The following is an 18906-nucleotide window of genomic DNA, read 5'->3' on the forward strand; positions in this document are numbered from 1 at the left end:
TGGCTATTTGGATTTCAATTAATCAAAATTAAATACAAAGTTCAATTCCCAGTCACCCTTAGCCACATCTTATGTGTTTAATAGGCACCCTGTGACTGATGGCAACCACATTTGGACAGCATGGGTAGAGAATGCTTCCACGGTCACAGAAAGTTTTGTTGGACAGTGTTTACTTACCTTACCCATTTACCTCTTGCTCAGTATTTAGGTTGTTTCTTGTTTTCTACTCTTGCAAACAGTGCCTCAGTGGTTGTTGCTGTATATGTCTCCTTGTACACACATGCAGGAGTTTCCCTAGGATACGTATCAGGAGTTGAATTACTGGGTTATGGGACTATCCACCTTTCCTAGATATTGCCAGTTTGCTCTTCAGAATGACCATTCCAGTTCTTACTCCCCCAGCAAGGTTGCTATTGCCCAGTGTCCTTATCAATACTTGGTACTGTCAGATTTTTACGTTTCTGTTTTTTGATTTGTGTAAATTAGCGGTTTCTGTTAGCATTTTCCTGATGACCAGTGAGATTGAGCTATTTATGTCTGTTTATTGAGCCTTTATCTTCTGTGAGTTGCCTCTTCATATCTTCGCCCGTTTTCCTGCTGGATTGCCCTCATCTTATTGAGTATAGATGGTTCTTCTCACATCTGAAACTTGCCTTTTCATTTGTATGGTGTCTGTTGAAGTTCAGAGTTTTTTATTACTATGTTAATGTTATCAGAATGATCAGTCTACTTAAAGTTGGTGTTTTTTGTGCCCTGCTTAAGAAATCTTAACCTGTATCTACTCTTTTTTTCCTCCATGGAAGTTTTACTTTTCATATTTAGCTTTTAAAAAATCTGCCTGGAATTTATTTTTGTTTATGATGTGAGGTGGGACTGTGTTTTTGTTTCTTCCACACAGAAACCAGTTGTCCCGGTTTCCTTTATTGAGTAGTTCAGTGGTTTTCAAAATGTGATCCCCTGGGGATCCACGAGGTAAACCATTTTCATAATGGTTCTAAAGGGTCACCTCCATATCTCGTTTGCACAGTGTTGTCCTCTGCAAAACTCGTAGAAAAGCAGCGGTGGGTAAAACCGCTGGTGCCTTAGCACAGGAGTCCGTGCAGTGTCCCCACAAGGTAGTAGCGGTTGTCCTTGTATTCCTCGCTGCTGCCACACATTCATTGTGAAAATGATTTCACCTAAAAGTGTCCTTGAAGAAGCCATGAAAAGTAGTAATTGCGTTAAAACTGAGCCTCTGAACGAGTCTTTGTAATATTCTGTGTGGTGAAATGGGAAGTTTGCATGGAGCACGTCTATTGCTGAAGAGCGACGGGAGGTGAGGAAGCGCACTTGTACAGTTGTTTGAGTAGAGGTGGAACTGGTGCCTTTTTTCATGGAACACCATTTTTACTTGAAAGAATGACAGACGGTAGTTATTCAGTTAAGATATTTGGCCGATATTTTCTCAGAAATGAATGAAGGGAGCTGGTCACTTTGAGGACCATTGATGGTCTGTTGCCAGTGATAAAATTTGAGCTTTCAAGCAGAATTTAGTCTTTGGGAAAACTTTTATTCACCATGAGCCTGACTACTTTGCAATATTTAAAGATATTTTTCTGATGAGATCAGTGGTGATATTAACAAAGAAGATTTTCAAAATATTGTATAGTAATTCAGTAGATCAGTATTTTCCAATAGGCCAAGGGGGCTCAATGTAACAGTATGAAAAATTCATTGATACAGTTTCATATTCCACCTTACAACCAACTCTTAATTTTTTAAACATTTTTAAATTTATTTTTGAGAGGCAGAGAGCATGAGCATGGGAAGGGCAGGGAGAGGCAGACACAGAATCCGAAGCAGGCTCCAGGCTGTCAGCTCAGAGCCTGATGTGGGGCTCGAACTCACGAACTGCGAGATCATGACCTGAGCTGAAGTTGGACGCTCAACTGACTGAGCCACCCAGGCGCCCCTGACCTTACAACTAACTTGAACACGCCACTACTTGTTGAGTTTTGGTAAGTAACAAAGTAGGATATCCCCAATTAGCTGAAAAGGCTATCTCACTCCTCCTTTTCTAACTGCATCTGTGTGAGGCTGGATTTCCTTTATGAATTTCAACCAAGACAGCATATTGCAACAGATTGATTGCAGAACCTGTGTGAGAATTCTGGTCTCTTCTATTGGGCCAAACACTAGGAGCTTCACAAAACGTAAAACAATGCCATTCTTTTCACTACTTTGTTTTTAAAAACATAGTTAGTCTTACAAAATAGCTGACTTATGTTAACATCTGTTGGATTTATTAGCTTATGTATTTTTTAAATGTTTATTTTGAGAGAGAAAGAGGATGAGTGGGGAAGGGGCAGAGAGAAGGGGGTGGTCAGAGGATGGGAAGCAGGCTCTGTGCTGACAGCAGTGAGCCCCGTTTAGGGCTTCAGCTCTTGAACTGTGAAATCATGACTTGAACTGAAGTCGGACGCTTAACCGACTGAGCCACCCAGGTGCCCCTGATTTATTAGCTAATTCAAATTTTTAAAAAATTGTCAGTTGTAATTTCTAATTTAGTAAATATACATAGAAATAATCCCTATCCCTATAAACAACAGCTCTTTAGGGTTCTCATTAGTTTTTTTTTTTTTTAAGATTTAATTTATTTTTTAACTTAAATTTTTTTAGTGTTTGTTTAGAGACAGTGAGTACGGAAGAGGGGCAGAGAGAGAGATAGAATCCCAAGCAGACTCTGTGCTCCCAGCACAGAGCTGACATGGGGCTCAAACCCATGAACTGTGAGATCATGACCTGAGCTGAGATCAAGAGTCAGACGCTTAACTGAGCCTCCCAGGCGCCCCTTAATTTTTTTTAAGAGCAGTTTCAGGTTCACAGCAAAATTGAGAGTAAGGTACAGAGATTTTCTGTATGCCCCCTGCCTCCCCTTTTCTCATGCATGGTCTCCCCCACCATTAACATCTCCGCCAGAGTGGCATATTTATAGTTGATCCTACATTCATACATCATTATCACCCAAAGTCTATAGTTCACATTAGGGTTCACTCTTGGTGTTGTACGTTCTGTGGATTTGGACAAATGTGTGCCGTCATTATAGTCTCAAGAGTATTTTCTTTGTCTCCCAAATCTTTTGTGCTCCACCTAGTCCTTCCCAATTCCACTCATGAAGTTTTGTGAGGGTAAAGGGATCCCAAGACCAAAACCCTTGAGATCCTCTGGATCAATCCGTCCTTTCTCTAGTGATTTGTAACCTCTGTCTAGAACAAGTTTGCATCCAGTCACGGGTCTCTTCATGGTCCTGTTTGTCTTCCTGTGCCAACACCGCATTTTCTTAAACATTACCACATAAGAACCAATCTTTGTAAGGGCTGGTTCTCACACCTAGTTCTTCATTCTTTCAGAGATAGTGGTTATTCTTGGTTTTTGTTATTCCACAGAAAGTAGGACACACGAATACTTTTTCCTTTTACAAAAGTAATACATGCTTAATGAAAAAACTAAAAAAAATTTTTTTAACGTTTATTTTTGAGAGACAGAGATAGAACATGAGTGGGAGAGGAGCAGAGAGAGAGGGGGACACAGAATCCGAAGCAGGCTCCAGGCCCTGAGCTGTTAGCACAGAGTCCGACGCGGGGCCTGAACCCATGAACCATGAGATCATGACCTGAGCCGAATCGGATGCTTAATTGACTGAGCCACCCAGGCGACCCTGAAATAATTTTTTTAAATGCAGAATTGGAAGAAAGTAAGTTACTCACTGTTCATATTCTGAAGTATAGCTTTATATTCTGATGTTATATGTGTGTACATATACGTACATGTAATGTTAACCTTAAGGATAAAACTGAGTTTTAACAGCAAAAACGGGTTTATTTGGGAATAAGACAATTGCATTTTGGGACTTGCAAGCTGTGACCAGACAAAACCTTACCATAGGCAACTCTAAAGGACAAAGGAGAGGTATGCTCTTATAGAGAAAAGGGAAAGTTGGGAAGGCTGTTATAAACCAAAAGTGCTTTGGAGTGAACTGGCAGTCCGAAGTGTAGTGGCTTTTCATAGGCTGAACTAATCTAATCTGTCTCTCTTCAGCTGGGCTTTTGTGGGGCGGGGTGGGGGGGAGGATTGGTTGCGGGGAGAAAACCTTCCTCCTGCTGGGGTAGGGAAGTAGTATCCACTTGCTAGGTCCATCTCTTCCTGTTGGGTCTGCAAATGACTGCTGGCAATAGGGCACGAGAGCTCCACCTTCTGGCCTCTTGATTCCATTTTAGTGAGGTTTCCCTTTATTAATTTTCACAATATACGCATGCATGTGTGTGCACATGCACAAATACACACGTTTATGTAACTGTTTATGCGCTGTTTGTATATAAGTGTCATTCAAAAAGGTGGGTCATGCTTTATCTTTTTTATATCTAAATTTTTATACAAAATCTTATTAGAAATTTATTTCCATGTCATTTAATGTTCTTCTGCACCATCTTTAAAATTTATTCATTTATTTATTTTTAAATGATTTATTTATTTTTGAGAGTACAAGCAGGGGAGGGGCAGAGAGAGAGGGGGACAGAAGATCTGAAGTGAGCTCTGCGCCGACAGCAGCAAGCCCGATGCGGGGTTCGAACTCGCGAGATCATGACCTGAGCCAAAGTTGAATACTCAACTGACTAAGCCACCCAGATGCCCCTTGCATCGTTGTATTTAATGGCTATATGTATTGTTTTATGTGCCTGATTTATGTAATGATTTTCTGTGCTGAAATTTTATTTGTTGTGTTTCACTCACAGAAGCCTGGCCACAGTGAACCTTCTTGTTGCTAAGTTTTCATGTGCATTTGTGATTGTTTAGGATTGATTCCCAGGAGAGGACTGGTTGGGTTACAATGAGGACTTCAGTTGTGAGAGGCTGGGATCACTTAGATGAAGGTGGAGGGTTGTGGAAGACAGTGGGACAGGACAAATAGAAAAGATTAGCAGCTGCAAGGATTTCGGTCAAGGAGAGTCCTGGTGCAGTGAACATGATATAAGTGGGGGAGGGAGGAGGCAGCAGGGGCCTGTCCTCATTGCTGGTTTCCATGACTGATGTTTGAAGGGGTAAGAGAAGAGCAGAATAAGCCTGTGGATGTTGTGGGGATTGAGGACTAGCCTCAGCCTGGCTTCCCCAGGTCTTGCCGAGAGTTTGTGGGACAGAGGAGGTTTTCTCTGGGTTGGAGGCCCCCAGTGCCGTTAGCCTTTTGGGGGTCTGGAGAGAATCCTCTGTGGCTCTGCATTTAGGCCGTCCTTCTGGCTTGACTCACATCAGCCCGCTCTGGACAGCCCTAATACTACCTACGTGGGGACTGTTGGGGAGTGTGGTGTGCTTAGTGGGCATCTCCTGTGATGTGAGGAGCCAGATAGTCAACCCTCTGTATTGTGTGCCACATGGGGTTGGTGAACAGAGATGGGGAGTGGGCAGTTGCAGCCAAGCACAGACATCCCTAGAAGCAGCTCCTGGGATCAGAAGACCAAGATGGAGGCCTGGTCCAGCTCTTTCTTATTAGCCAAGTGAACGTGGGGATAAGCTGTCCTGGGCTTCGGCTTCTGCAGCCATAAAACAGGGCTAATACCTGCCTCGTCGGGTCACTGAAAGGATTAAAATGGATGGCATGTAAAGCATCTGCGGGATGCAGACACTTTGAACTGCCCAGTTGTCCTGTTTGAGTAGGTCATCGTCACTCTAAGCTCAGTTTCCTCATTTGACAATAGGGATAAGAATACATACTTTGTGATAAGTACATGCGGTGAATTGTAGGAAGGAACTTGGAAGTGATAAATGTCAACGTAAGTGTTACTGTTCCTGGGCATGTGCAGATGGCTGCACCAGGTATGTACGGGTGCCACTAACAGCCACCTGAGGGTCACAGGCATCTGGCATGGCAGATTGAGATTGTGCTAGCAGAGGAGGGTGTGTGCTGTGCTGGGGAGAGTAAAGGACACAGAGGTGAAAGAGCTGGTTGTGTTGTAGAACCTCCTCTTATGCTGGGATTTGATCTCAAAATCAGAGCACGAAGTCAGAATCATATGTAGTTAAATTTGATTACCCTTAAAGTCCCCACACCTGCTCACAGTGTCTCAGTAAGTCCAGTACCATCAGCTCCTCTTCCAGCATAGGAGCAGATTGCCTTTTCTTGGGTTGGGTACCAGCAAAAATAGTGAACTTAGGTTTCAGGGCTGCGCTAAATTAAACTCAGCATTGCGCAGTGAGGGGCACATGGGAACCGAGAGCAGTGGAAGAAATGGCCGATTCACACAGTTCCATCACTTGTAACTCTCGTCTCAGGCTCACTCTAGGTCTCCCTTTCATTTCAGCTTTCCATCCTTTAACAAATATTTATTGATCACTTACTGTGTGTCAGATGCTGTGCTAGACACTGGGGAACAGCACTGAACAAAAACACACCATTCTACATTACATTCTGGTTGGGGAGGCAGATAATAAACAAGCAAAAGAAGTTTCTTAGTTTGCTAGATAGGAGTGCTATGGGAGACCAACGAAGCAAAATGTGTTTTAGGGAGTTCTGGAGTAGCCAATTGCAGTTTAAATGGAGTGGCTTGGGAAGCTCTGATTTTCATAAGCAGGAGAATTCTCTGCAGGAGAATAAGTGAATGCTATGGAATGGCCAGGGCAAAGGCTCTGAGGCAGGTGCCTGCATCTTTGTGTGCAGTGAGGAACCCAGCGTGGCTAGAGTGGAGGGAAGCAGGAGGAGAGCCATGGGGATGAGATCTGATGTCGTAGAGCCTCATAGGTCATTGTAGGCCGTTGGGCTGACTTTGGCCTTTTGTCTGGGCAAGAGAAGAGGTTACTGGAGAGTTTTGAGCAGAGGAGGGACAAGGTGCTTACCAAGATCATTCTGGTTTCTGTGTTGAGAAAAGCCTGAAGAAGGACAAGGGAATTAGTTAGGGGAGTGTTGCAGTGGTCGTGATGAGAGACAATGGTGGCTTGAACCAGGGTGATAAGAATTAACTGTGGATAATTTGAAGTTAGAACCACCATTCCATTTTCTGTCAGTTTAGATGTGAGGTTGAACAAAGAGGTAAGTTCAGAGGAACCTCCAAGGGTTTATTCTTGAGTCACAGATGGATTTGCGATTAGTTGAGGTGGGGAGCCTATGAGAGGAGCTGTGGGGGACAGGTTTGGACAAGTTAAGTTTGAAGTCCTGCCAGACACCTAGGGGGAAATGTGGAGGGGGGTAGGTTGGATGCGAAAGAATTTGGAACTCAAGGCAGAAGTTCAGCCTGAAATTCTGTGTTTGGGAGTTGTCAGTTTATAGTTATTATGTACAACCATGCAACAAGGCTGAGATCTCCTAAGGAGTGAGTGTAGGTATCTGGTCTCACCGGTGTTAAGAGTCAGGAGATGAGAAGGAACCAGCCACAAACTGGGAAGGAGTGGCTGGAGAGGTGGGAAGACAATCGGGAGTGGGGCATCCTGGATGCAGATGTTGAAGGGAGGGAGGCACAGAGAGATGCTCGCACTGTTTGAATAGTCCTTCCTCTCTCGGAGCACTGGGAGCTGCATTTGAGAATGTGCAATACACGTGATGCGGTCCCACCTTGGCACGTTTGAAAATGCACCGTTCCAGCAGCATGTGGGGGTCTAGGAATGGCAGGTGGAATGAGACAGGCACAGCATACAGTACCTGCACTCTGCCTGAAATACAGCTGGTAGGGCTTCTCTGACACTTGATATGCAGTGGCCTGGCCAGAGAGACTTGGGCATTCATCTAGGCACTGTAAGCCAGGTTCCGTCTGCAAAATGGAGATCTGATAACCTCCCCCATAGAGCATTTATGCGGATTCAAAGAGAAACTGCACCTGAAGTGCTCAGCCAGACCCAGGAACTTACAAAGTTCTCTGAGTGTTAGGATTCTGTGACTCGCCAGGCCTCTGCGGTGGGTTCAAAATGCTGCAGTGCAGGTTCTCACCGTGTCAGCCTCATGGGGACACTCTGAGCAGATCCACTCACCCACCTCTTACCCCCCAGCGAGTCACGCCACTCTTGTCATTCCAAGAAATCTTAATTTCTTTATTGTTTGATTTTTTTGACTCAACAATTTTTTTTAAACTTTTTGTTTTTTTCTGAAACGTTCTTGTTATGAGCCTTTTGTTTTGTTCTCGTTAAATGCACTCGACCCAAAATTGGTTTGGCATATCGAAAAGGAGACCAAGGAGGGACTGGGGGGCATGGGAGAGAGGGGAGGAGGCCCGAATGGACACAAGAGATATTGAGGGTGAAAGAAGAGGTACACAGAGACAGTGAAAAAGACACAGGGAAAGAGGTGTTGACAGAGAAAGGAAGGCCAGGGAAACAACAACAAAAAATACTAAGATTTAAAAGCAAATGAATTCAGGAGCCCAAGGAAGAGAGTAGGAGAGGAAACCAAGACCCTTCCTTCTCTATACTGTCCCAGCTGGGGTGGGGTGTCAAGGCACCAGGTCTGGTTGGGGTGAGGGGACACCTGGGCTCTCGGGGGTGGCTTTGCACTTGACTGCAGTGGTGTCCAACCCCACCAGGGGGCCCTGCCATGCAGCTCTGAGGCCTGGGACTCCACCTTGGTGATTTTGGCTGGAATGAGAACCTAGGGACCCACCACACCCTCTCTCCCCTTGATTGTCAGTATCTGGAGAGATAAAAGGAGGGCTGGTCAGGGGAGAGAAAGCTGATTCCTTGCCTACCTCCAGCACCCACCCCCTGTGGAACTCTCCCTCCAAGCCTGCTCTCCAGCCCTCTTACTGGTGGCAGAGGCAGCCTCTGGCTCTGGCTGGACTGACGCCTGACCAACTCCTCCATCGTCCCTCCTCTCTTGCCAGCTCTTCACAGACCTCTAACTGCCCCTTCCTAAGTGGAGTTCCTGGCCTAGTGATACCAAGGAAGGCCACAGAGCTGTCTGGGCAAGACTGTCCCTATACTTCTCTCTTCCCCATCCAGACTTACCCATGTTCTTCCGCTGAATGAGGTTAAGCCTTCCTACCGAAAAGCCAGCTATGGAACCCAAACCTGCCTTCTCCCCACACCTGTCTCCCTACATGGGACAAACCACCATCTTTGGTCTGACCCCTTCTCCCCTAACTGATGGGGACAAGCCAGCCCCAGCTCCCCAGGAGAAGGGAGGGACTTTCTAGCAGCAAAAAGGGTTCCTCCAGCCACCTACCTGTCCCTTTCCCCTAGTTCCTCCCTAGAGCCTTCCCCCCCACCCCCGCCCCCTTAACCCAAAGAAGTTTATGGCAGCAGCAGGCTGAGACCCGAAGATGTTTGAAAACTCATGGCACTTGTGAGAAAAGAGAGAGGGGCAAAAGAGACAAGAAGGGGGCCAGAATAGGGGTGGAGGGCCACCCCTGGGAGAATGGCAATGATAGGGCTGGGCTAGTGTGGCAATGGGACTACCCTACCCTCAAAGAGTTGGGGCAGGGGAGGCCAGGGTGAGAGGCTGGGGAGGAGGGTGCTGGAAGAGGTACTCAGGAGACATCCCCAGCCTGAAGCTTCCAGAGTCTATAGGTTGGGGGTAGAGCCCCCAATACAAAGGTGTCCTGACTGCAGGCCCTGGTACTTGGCTCTGTGTCCCCTGCAGGAGGGTGTAGGGGAGGGAAGGTGATCTCTCACCTTTGCATACCCTCCTCACCCCCCTCAAGACAGAAAACAACTTCACCACTCCTAGCCTCCCGGTCACACCCACCACTTGCTGCCTCCACTTTCCTTCCCCCATCAACCTCTCTAGGTGGGAAATCAGTCCCTTCTTCCTCGGCCCAGAGTCCCAGAAGCAATATACAAGAAGCAGGAACTCAAAGGGACAGCGCAGCCATCTTGGCAAAAGCATCTTTGGGTGTGAGGGTGTCTCCCCCGGGCCAGTGGGGAGGGGAGGGGGAGACAGGCCCCGGTCCTGGGGCAGGCAGTGAGGTACACGCCCCAGGAGGGCTGACTGAGGCCAGGGACAGGCGGAGCAGGGAAAGAGGCGACAGAAACAGTGCCGGGAAGGAAACAGGTTCTTTGTTTCGCTGTTACTTCTAGATTTTGTTTTCTGTCTCTGGATTGTAAAAAGCTGCTCTGGCGGCCCGCCCACCCCGGCTGGGGATGCACACATACACGGAGAAGTCCTGGCTGCCAGGGCCCGGCGGCGCCACTCTGCTCCGGAGAAAGCCCCGGGCTGGCTGGGCCACAGGCTCCCGGTGGCTTCAAGTGATGAGATTTTCTTTCCTTTTTTTTTTTTTTTTTTTTGTCTTTTTTTTTTTTTTGTCTTTTTCATTTCGTTGAAATATTTACAGCAATGGGGGAGGAGGAGGAGAGAGGAAGGGGTAAGATGGCCCCCTAGGGAAAGATCCAAGCCCAGGACCCACTCCCCAGGGAGATCCAGACCCAAAATCTGCTCCCCAGTTAGCCGAGCCCACAGGACTGGGAACTGCCCAAATATGGCCACCCCTGTGGGCTGGGGGCCCTGCGGGGAGTTGTGCTTCATCAGGAGTCACCCCAAGGGAGGGGGTCACTGGGTGCACTTGAGGAGGCTGATGGGCAGGCTTGCTGGGGAGGCAAGGATGAAGAGCAGAGGAGGGAAGGAGCTTCAGAGAAAGTTCCACCTTTAAACCAGCAGCCACAACTGCCCGTTCCGCCCGCCCTGGGGCCTTCTCTTGGGCCAGAGGCCCCAGTCTCCAAGGAGCAGGGAACTAGTGCAGGAGGAACCTGTCTGTCTGCTCCCACTGCTCCTTCCTGGTGCAGCTGGCAGCATTTCCAGGTGCAGAGAGAGGAGCAGCGGACGGGTTCCATTCAGCAGGGCCCTTGGCCCAAGGAAACCAAAGCCCTCGTTTCCCTCCAGGGGGTAGGAAGGTAGGGGAGAGGGGGAAGTAGAGAGTGGGCTGCACCCATCCAATTTCTCCTTCCTTACTCCCTTGGGGACCTCTTGGCTTCTCCTCACTGCACTTCCCCCAATTCGAGCTGGTGCACGTGGCCGGTAGGAAACCCTGTCTGTGAACCCTGCACCACAGGCCCCCATGGCAGAACTCCTGAGGGGCCTAGAGGGCCCACGGCCGACGGGTACTTGGAGAGAGTGGCCCACCAGCCACTGCCTCCATGAGTCTCCCTCTCCCACCAGAGCCCCACCCAGGGTTCCCTCCCTGGCCTGGGCCACCAGCCCCTGGTCCGTGAGGTCCCTCAGAGACTGGTGACCAGCTGCATCTGCCCATCCCCGTCGGGCCCTGGCCCCTCGAGGCCTGGGGCTGCCAGGTAGCCCTCGTGGCTGGGCCGCCGCACCTGGTAGTAGCCCTGCAGGGGGTTCCGGGCCACCAGGGCCGGTGGGCGCGAGGTGTAGTAGATTTCGGGGGGACCGGGGGGCGCAGGCGGGGGTGGTGGGAGGGCCTCGCTGGGCCCCTCGGGGCTGCTGTCCGGGTAGGAGGGCGAGTCCCGCAGGTTGGCCCCGCTGGCATAGAGGGAGTCCCGGCCCGGAGGGGAGGAGAGGGGCCGGCTGGTGGCCCCATCCTCCGCAGTGCAGCTCTCCGACTCATCCAGATCGCTCTGGTACAGCACCGACTGGGCCCGGGGCAGCAGCAGCGGCTCCTCCAGGGCCTTGTAGAGAAGTTCGATCTCTGCCCGGTCAGCACCCCCAGGCCCGCCTGCTTCTTCCTCGCCACCGCCCCCTGGCACAGGTGGCACGGGGGGTTCGGGTGGTGGAGGGCCCTTGGCCCCGCTGCTGCCGCCCCGCAGGTTGTTGTGTACCAGCTCTGAGATGATCATCTTCTCGAAGGCGGCAGCGTCGGCCAGGTTCCGGCCTCGCGGTGGCTCGGAGGCCCCATCCCCTGGAGGGAAATCCCCACTTCGCAAGGAGTAACTGTTGTTGAAGTTGCCATTGAGGGGCAGTGTGTCCATGCCACAGGCTTCCCGGCCTCCCAGAGGGTGCTCTGCAGGCAAAAGGGGATCGGCTCAGGAGGTGCGTGGGCGGCGACAGGGGCATGGGCACACGGGAGAGGGGGTGCCTGCTTCCCCCTGGGCTGAGCTCTCCCATTCCCATTCTTTCTCACTGGCAGAGGGGACGCCAGCCCAGCAGCAGGTTTGGGGAAGGGGGTGGGGACCAGTTCTCTCCGGGTCCCCTCTCAGATAGAGGCTATGTGAAGAGTTCTGTGTGACCGGTTCCATTTCCTGTGCTCTGACACTCCTCACCTTCACTGCCTACCTGAGAGCCAAATATAACCCCCTCCGGCTGTATGTGGGGGGGGGGGGGTTGGGGGGCACCCTGAGTTCTCCCTGAGTGAGGTCATCCCAGGAGGCCACCATCACATTTTCCTCCCAGCCTCAGAAACGTTACCAGGCAAGTCACACTTACTGGGTTCCCGGTAGCTCCCTGCAGGTGCCAGCGAGGAGAGAAAAGAGAGAAGGTGAGAGTGTGCTTGGGAAGTCAAGCCCAGGCTCCAGTTCAGGAAGCATGAGGATGCCCCAAGCAGAGACCCTTGGGATGCAGACCTCACACTCCCCGACCTGAGCTGCTGATCTCTTCCTGTACTGGGGTGCTCTCACCTGGGGAGTTGAAGACAGGGGGCGAGGAGGGATTGAAGCCCACCGACTCAGCAATGAGGGTGTTGTAGGGGCTGGTGCCCCCACGGGGCTGTAGCACGGGGTTGGTCAGCAGGTGGTTCCCCATGGTACCTGTCCGGGACGTCAGAGGTCACAAGGTGGCCCAGAGACACTGATCTAAGAACCTTGAGGGATAAAGTGAAGGGCGAGGGATGCTGTCTCACCTCTGTTCAGGGTGGGGGTACTGTTGATGTCGCCTGCCATGAAGGAGGACTCCGTCTGTTTCCTCACGGTGTCGTTCCACATCCTCCGGATTCGGCTCTGGGGACATAGCCTGGACGTGAGGGGCCCCCCGGGGCGCCCACCCTCCAGGATCTTTCTGAGGTCACTCGCCTGACGAGCACCACCAGGGACCCGGGCTGAGTGCTGCCTTGCCTCTCAGGCTTGTGGGTGCAACACTCAGCCCCAGGGAGCCCTGCCCGGTGCCCTGGCCCCGGCCCAGATACCTGGGTCCCTGTGTAGTAGCGGGTGTTGCTCCGCATGGCTGAGGTCTTCAGTGAGCCGTGAGCGCCCCCGGGGGGGGAACGGATGCAGCAGTAGGAGTGACGCAGGCACTTGCTGTACTCCTTGTGCACCTGGGTGGGGAGGAGGACAGGGAGCTGGCAGCGGGTGCCCCGTGAGCCTCTCCGTCTCCCGTCCCACCACGGCCAGCCAGCCTCTCTCGCTGCTCAGGCCCAACCTCCTTTCTCCACAGCCACTGCTGGGTTTCTCATTTGTTCACACGACAGATCTTTAATGAGCATGTGCCGTGTGCCAGGGAGAGTTTAGGCCCCAGGAATGGCATAGAACAAATCAGACCCACGGCTCTACCTCTGAGAGCTAGTACCGTGGTAGACAGAGACACACGTAGATGCAAACGTCGGCATGTCGTGTGGGATGTTTGATGGTGTCAGGTGCTGTACAGACAACTATGACTGGGAAGGGGGTTGGGCCGTGCTGTGGGTTGGGGGTGTAGTGGGGTCTGTGATTTCAAATAGACCAGGGGGAGCCTCCCTGAGGAGCCCTCTCAGCAAAGATCTGAAAGAAATAAGGCAGCAGACCTTGTGGATATGTGGGGAGGAGCAGGGACAAGCCCTGAGGAGGGTCCGTGTCTAGGTGTTCGAGAGAAAGCAGAGGAGAGCATGGCTGGAGGGGAGGAGAGGGAGGCCCGGGTAGGAATGCGCGAGCCTGCGGCGGCTGTAAGGGTGTCGCTGTCACTGTGCGTGAAGTGGGGGCTGTGCGAGGATGTTGGCTTTGGCTGTGTGCCACGGGGGCGGCAAGGGGGTCACACTGTCCCTGCGTATCCAACGCAGGCCCCAGGGTCTTGCAGCAGCGATCTTGTGATCCCTGCTTCCTCTGTCCCCTGCTTCAGCCTTCCCCGCTTCACCTGCCCCCACCACTGTCTGGGGCTCCCTACTCCCTTGAAGACGAAGTCTACAAACACCTTGGTTCAGGTTCCCCAACTTTCGTCTAGAGCTTACTGCCTGTACACCCTCTCCACACTTGTCTGCTTCTGTGATCTCCTTCATATATATATTTCTTCATGATTCAGATTTTCACACATTTGAAAAGGAAACTGTTACCACAAAACTCACAGTTCATCTCCCAACTACTGAAGTAGAAACGTTCTGTCTGGGTGGTACTCAGTCCTCTCCCTCCTACACCCTTGATTTGTGCCCCACGCTGGGGGGTGGGGGTGAAGTTGGTCCTCTGTCACAATCCTGCCCTGTGCTCTCCCAGCTCCCCAGACCTGTCCTGCTTTCTTGCTCCCCCGTGTTGCCGTATCTTGCTCTTTTCCAGAACCATCTTCACCCCTGCCTAAATCCTTCCTGACCCCAAGCCTGCTCTCCCCTCACAGCAGACACAGTGCCACTGCAGAAGGCAGGCACTTGCACCCCTGCCCTGACCTCACCTTCTTCTGTAAGGCGCAGTGAAAGACAAAGATGAAGACCCCCTGGAAGGCGTTGAAAGTGGTGAAGAGATAGGCCATGACCACCGACTCCTTATTGATGAAGAGCAGGCCGAAAGCCCAAGTGAGACCCAGCAGGAAGAGCAGCGCGATGGCCCCCAGGGCCCAGGATCTGGGGAGGGGGAGAGGGAGAAGGGATATCAAAGTCCCTTACAGTGGAGAAACCCTGCCCCGTAGCCCTGCTGCGTTGCGTGTCCCTCTTCAGGCGAGCCTCGATGCCGTCTGCAAAGACCCACCTAGGATGCGTGGGCCTCGGGGGGAATGGCCTGCACAGCCGTACTTTCAACCAGCCCGGGCCCGAGGTCGGGGTTTGGGGTTTTGCAAAGGTCAGTCATTAGCCTTCACCCTTTGGTCCGTGTTTCCAGACCCTTAAACTGTCTTTTGCTGCCTATTTCTCTGTACGTTTCCTTGAGGTGGACTTACCTTTTGCACTTAGCCTTACACTAACCAGCTATGTCTCCAAGAGCACAGGTTAGATGTGTTAAATCCCGCGTTTTCCAATACTCATTAAGTAGATATATAACAGGCACAATAAAACACCACATTTGTCCTTAAAATCACATCGTGTGGTACCGAAAGTGAGAGCACCACATTTTAGGAAGCCCTGGGAGAGGCCAGGCCCAGTATGGAGACATCAGGGGCAGGGGTGTGCAGAAGGGTTGCTCACTTAATGTTGTCGAGGCGACTGGAGTCGGGCTTGAGCACAGATGAGCTCCGGATCATCTTGTGCAGGGTCACCATGAGGAACACCAGGTTCACCTGGGGGTGGGACAAGGGGAGGGGCTAGGCTACACGTGGTACTGGCTAGGCTAGGGGTCCCTCCACCTCCCATTGTGAGCTCCTGGCCAAGTCTTAGTCTCAACCCTCCTTCTTCAGGGCTGCCTCTGCCAATGTACCTGTGCTCAGGTGTCTGCTGATTGGTAACAACTGTTAACGTGGCTCCTGCTGCTGGGAGGACAGGGCCCACACCTGACACAGGCAGGGGCTCAAATCACAGTGCCTGGGTGGATGGGCCTCGGTGCTGGAGCTTTACGGACCTGCTATGCTCTTGTCCTCTTGGTTGGCTGCTCGGTTTCGATGGTGGTCAAACCAGCCCTCTCAAGGCTCGGGGGGAGTGGGGGGGTGCTCAGGGGTCAAGGCTAGCTTGCATGAAGAACGGAGACGTGGTACTGGCGGGTACCACCTTCCTACTTACCACGATAACAAAGGAGACTGGCCCGATGAAGCTCCAGATGAAATAATTGTCCACTCGGAGCCAGCAGCTATAAAGGAAGTGGGGCTGGGGTAGACAAGAGGCGGGAAAGCCCTCCCCCCTCCCCAATCCTAGTCCCCAGGGACTCTGCTGTGGCCTTAGATCTCAGGAGGAGGGAGGCCAGTGCCCTGAGGGTCCTGGCCTAAGAGGTACTGCTGAGCAGAGAGCCAGGCAGGAGGAAAGACTTGGGGGTGGGGGGTGGGAGGAGGAACACTCACGCCTTCTCGGTGCCATAGCTGCGGTAGTCGATGGCAGCCGCGATGCCCACCACCAGTGCCGGGAAGCAGTAGCCCCCCAAGTAGTAGTACTTGGTACGGGAGTACTCGCTCTCAAACACTTCCACCAGCAGCAGATAGAGGTGCACACCCTCCAGGCACAGCCAGGAGAAGGCGGCCAGGAAGAAGTAGTGCAGCAAGCCAGCGAAGATGGGGCAGGCGATCTGGGGGCAGCGGGGACGGGGACCACAGGTGAGGAGCCACCCGGGCCGGCGCCGCCTCTCCTCCCGCCTGCCTCTGTCCTTGAGCCCCAGCCCACCTCATACTGAGTCTTGTCGATCCCGACCAGGAAGAGCAGCTCAGCCAGGAAGAGGTTGATGCACAGGTTCTTGTGGATGGTGTTGCGGTCAGTCTGCAGCCCCCGCAAGAAGCAGAAGGTAGAGATACAGATGGCCAGGCAGACGAGGGAGATCACGATGCCCACCCAGGTGATGACCGACAACAGCAGCTCATTGATGCGGCCCTGGTACTGGGGGATTGGGGGGGGGGGCACTCAGCACCTGTGGCCTTTGCGTAGCCAGGCTCGCTCTGGGCTCAGCCAGGTACTAGTGGCGAGCAAGGCCATAGGTCACGGGCACCACCAGTGCTGCCCATCTGGCCTTCTGCCCCCTGGCCGGCTCGCCGGCCCCCACCCTTCTGCGGCTGGCACGCTCGCTTCCTCATGCTCTGGAAGGCTTGTGGAGAGATGACGAAGGTGACACCGACTTGCTTCTCCAGAGAAGGGAGAAGGTGGGACCGTGACCAGAAAGAACCAGACATACGGCCTCATGCCCCAGGCAAGACTGGTGGCCCCCCTCCTGCCCACATGCCCACGAAGCTGGCCTTCCCTGCACTGTCCATGCAGTGCTCTCTCTGCCATGCAAGGCCAGGAGAGCAGGTGGGCCTGCCCAGAGGAGCGGAGCGCCAGCCAGCTTACGATCTCGTGGTGGGCCATCAGCACGGCGAAGTTGGTGAGGTGGCTGCAGGCACACGTGGTGTGGGTCTTGTTGGACTCCACCAGGCGGCAGCCCTGGGTTGACCAGTAGCCCAGCATGGAACGCTCCGAGTAGTTCCAGAAGGAGCAGTTAGCATTGAAGTGGTTCTTGGCCTGTCGTGTGGTGGCGGCCGGGAAGTCAGGTCCAGGGAATCCCGTTCCGGCCCCCACACCCAGCTCCCGGGATGGTGACAAGCATGAGAAAAGGGGCCGGGGCTCCAGGTGACGGTCTGGGGTCTCCGGGGACAAATGGCCCAAGCTGTTGAGATGGAGGCCGGGGGACCGGCGTCCCAGAAAGGGATCGTAATTTGTTCTTGGGGTGGGTGAACACATAGTGGGGAGAATATGCAGGCTGGGAACATGGAAGGTGGTGGGACCCCCACAGAGGGAGGGGGATGCCTCACTCAGCTCACCTCCAGGTGGGCCACGGTGAAGATGACAGGGTCCATGAGAAAGACTCGACTGGACTCCTTGTTGATGGACGCTGCGATGACCTGCGAATTCACCACCAGGGAGGCGCCGCCTGGGCCACCTGAACCTGCTTCACCTGCCAGCTTCACTGTGGCGTTCTCGGTGGACAGGAAGAGACCCAGGTTGTTGTAGAGGATGAAAACGACTTTGACTACACCTGGGGACGATGGGCATGGCAGGGTGAGCCATCAGTCCTCGGCCAGCAGGACCTCCAGAGCCAGGCTGTGGCCCAGGTGAGGGGGGCTTGGGGAGCCCTTCTGTGTACCATTGTTCAGTTAGTTGTAAACGGTTCCAAATGACAGGGCCGTGTCCCCAGCCCCACCTCATTTGCTGTGTTACCTTGAGGAAATCCCCATTCTCTGAGCCTTAGTCTCAAATGGGACAGACCTCCCTGAGTTATGAGAGTAGACTGCTTTTACACAGGAGTGAGCCCGGCAAAGTTCCTGTGCTGTGGGGCTTTGGGGGGGGGGGGGTGGGAGGGAGGACTCCACGAATCCCCTGAAATATTATGCTAGCTTGAATATAGGACAGTCTTGTGTGTTGTGGGTCCCACCCTTTTCTCGGATTCTTCAAAACCACTAAAATTTAAGAACTGATGTTTTTTGCCAGTGAAGCAGGGATGCCAGCCCAGGGTTTGGGCACTGACCGTTGCGGCTGTTCTGCTTGATGGTATTGGCGGACAGCTGGATGGAGTTCTCGCTTGGGTACTCCTGGGGGAACACCAGCTCCTGCACTTGGCCCTCGGTGTTGAGGACTGTCACCTCCAGGACTGTGGGGACAGGGGATGGCAGGACAGATGTGGTTGCGGTCTATCTCCAGTCCAGAGGCCCAGCTATGGCAAGAGGCCCAAGGCCAGGGCATCCCCCGTGGTCTCTGGGCTGCAGCCCTCACAGTTCAAGATTTGCACCTGAACTTGCCCTGGTCATGACCGCAGCACTCACCCACATTCTGCTTGGCAGCCAGGAAGCGGGCGGGCTCCCTGACATTGTCGGCCAGCAGGAAGGCACCCTCCTCCAGGACATCCAAGAGCATGGTGGCTGTGTGCACCTGCTCCGTAGCGTTCATGTCCTTCCAGGATTCCAGAGCCTCTGGCCGCAGCAGGTTGTCCACAGTCTCTACCACAGCCTACACAGGCGAGGGGGTGGCATTGTGATTCCCCCCACGTCCTCCAGTTCCTTGGGCTGGGCGCTGCATCCCTTCTCTCAGCCTCCCGCCCCAGTGCTGCCTGGGGCGTGCCCAGAAGCCATGAGGGCTGTCTCACCAGCTCTCCCTCCCCTGCTGCTCGGCCTTGGCCAGCAGGAGCCCTCTGGGCCTCACCTTGATGTAGTCTTTGCAGGTTCTCTCCCGCTTGTGCATCTGGGAAAAGAGAGAGAGGTGCTGTCATTTCCCTCCTCCCCCCGCCCCCCCCCGC

At 52.8% G+C, this 18906-nt stretch overlaps 1 protein-coding gene across 3 annotated transcripts in view; it reads right to left on the reverse strand.

Annotated features, from left to right (window-relative positions):
* Window positions 1-11148: 11148 nt before the first annotated feature.
* Window positions 11149-18906, reverse strand: part of ADGRL1 (adhesion G protein-coupled receptor L1) — a 41632-nt gene continuing 33874 nt past the window's right edge. For all 3 annotated transcript variants that reach the window (XM_030302101.1, XM_030302094.1, XM_030302118.1), the window contains 15 exons: window positions 18813-18851; window positions 18437-18620; window positions 18142-18264; window positions 17438-17652; window positions 16968-17138; window positions 16311-16520; window positions 15995-16215; window positions 15720-15786; window positions 15192-15283; window positions 14468-14636; window positions 13023-13151; window positions 12741-12837; window positions 12520-12648; window positions 12329-12346; window positions 11149-11906 (listed from right to left, as the gene is read on the reverse strand). In XM_030302101.1, coding sequence (XP_030157961.1) covers window positions 11164-11906; window positions 12329-12346; window positions 12520-12648; window positions 12741-12837; window positions 13023-13151; window positions 14468-14636; window positions 15192-15283; window positions 15720-15786; window positions 15995-16215; window positions 16311-16520; window positions 16968-17138; window positions 17438-17652; window positions 18142-18264; window positions 18437-18620; window positions 18813-18851 — 2607 coding nt within the window. In that variant the 3' untranslated portion in view covers window positions 11149-11163. The remainder of the gene's footprint in view (window positions 11907-12328; window positions 12347-12519; window positions 12649-12740; window positions 12838-13022; window positions 13152-14467; window positions 14637-15191; window positions 15284-15719; window positions 15787-15994; window positions 16216-16310; window positions 16521-16967; window positions 17139-17437; window positions 17653-18141; window positions 18265-18436; window positions 18621-18812; window positions 18852-18906) is intronic.

Source organism: Lynx canadensis, chromosome A2 (genome assembly GCF_007474595.2).
Source record: "Lynx canadensis isolate LIC74 chromosome A2, mLynCan4.pri.v2, whole genome shotgun sequence".
Lineage (NCBI taxonomy): Eukaryota > Metazoa > Chordata > Mammalia > Carnivora > Felidae > Lynx > Lynx canadensis.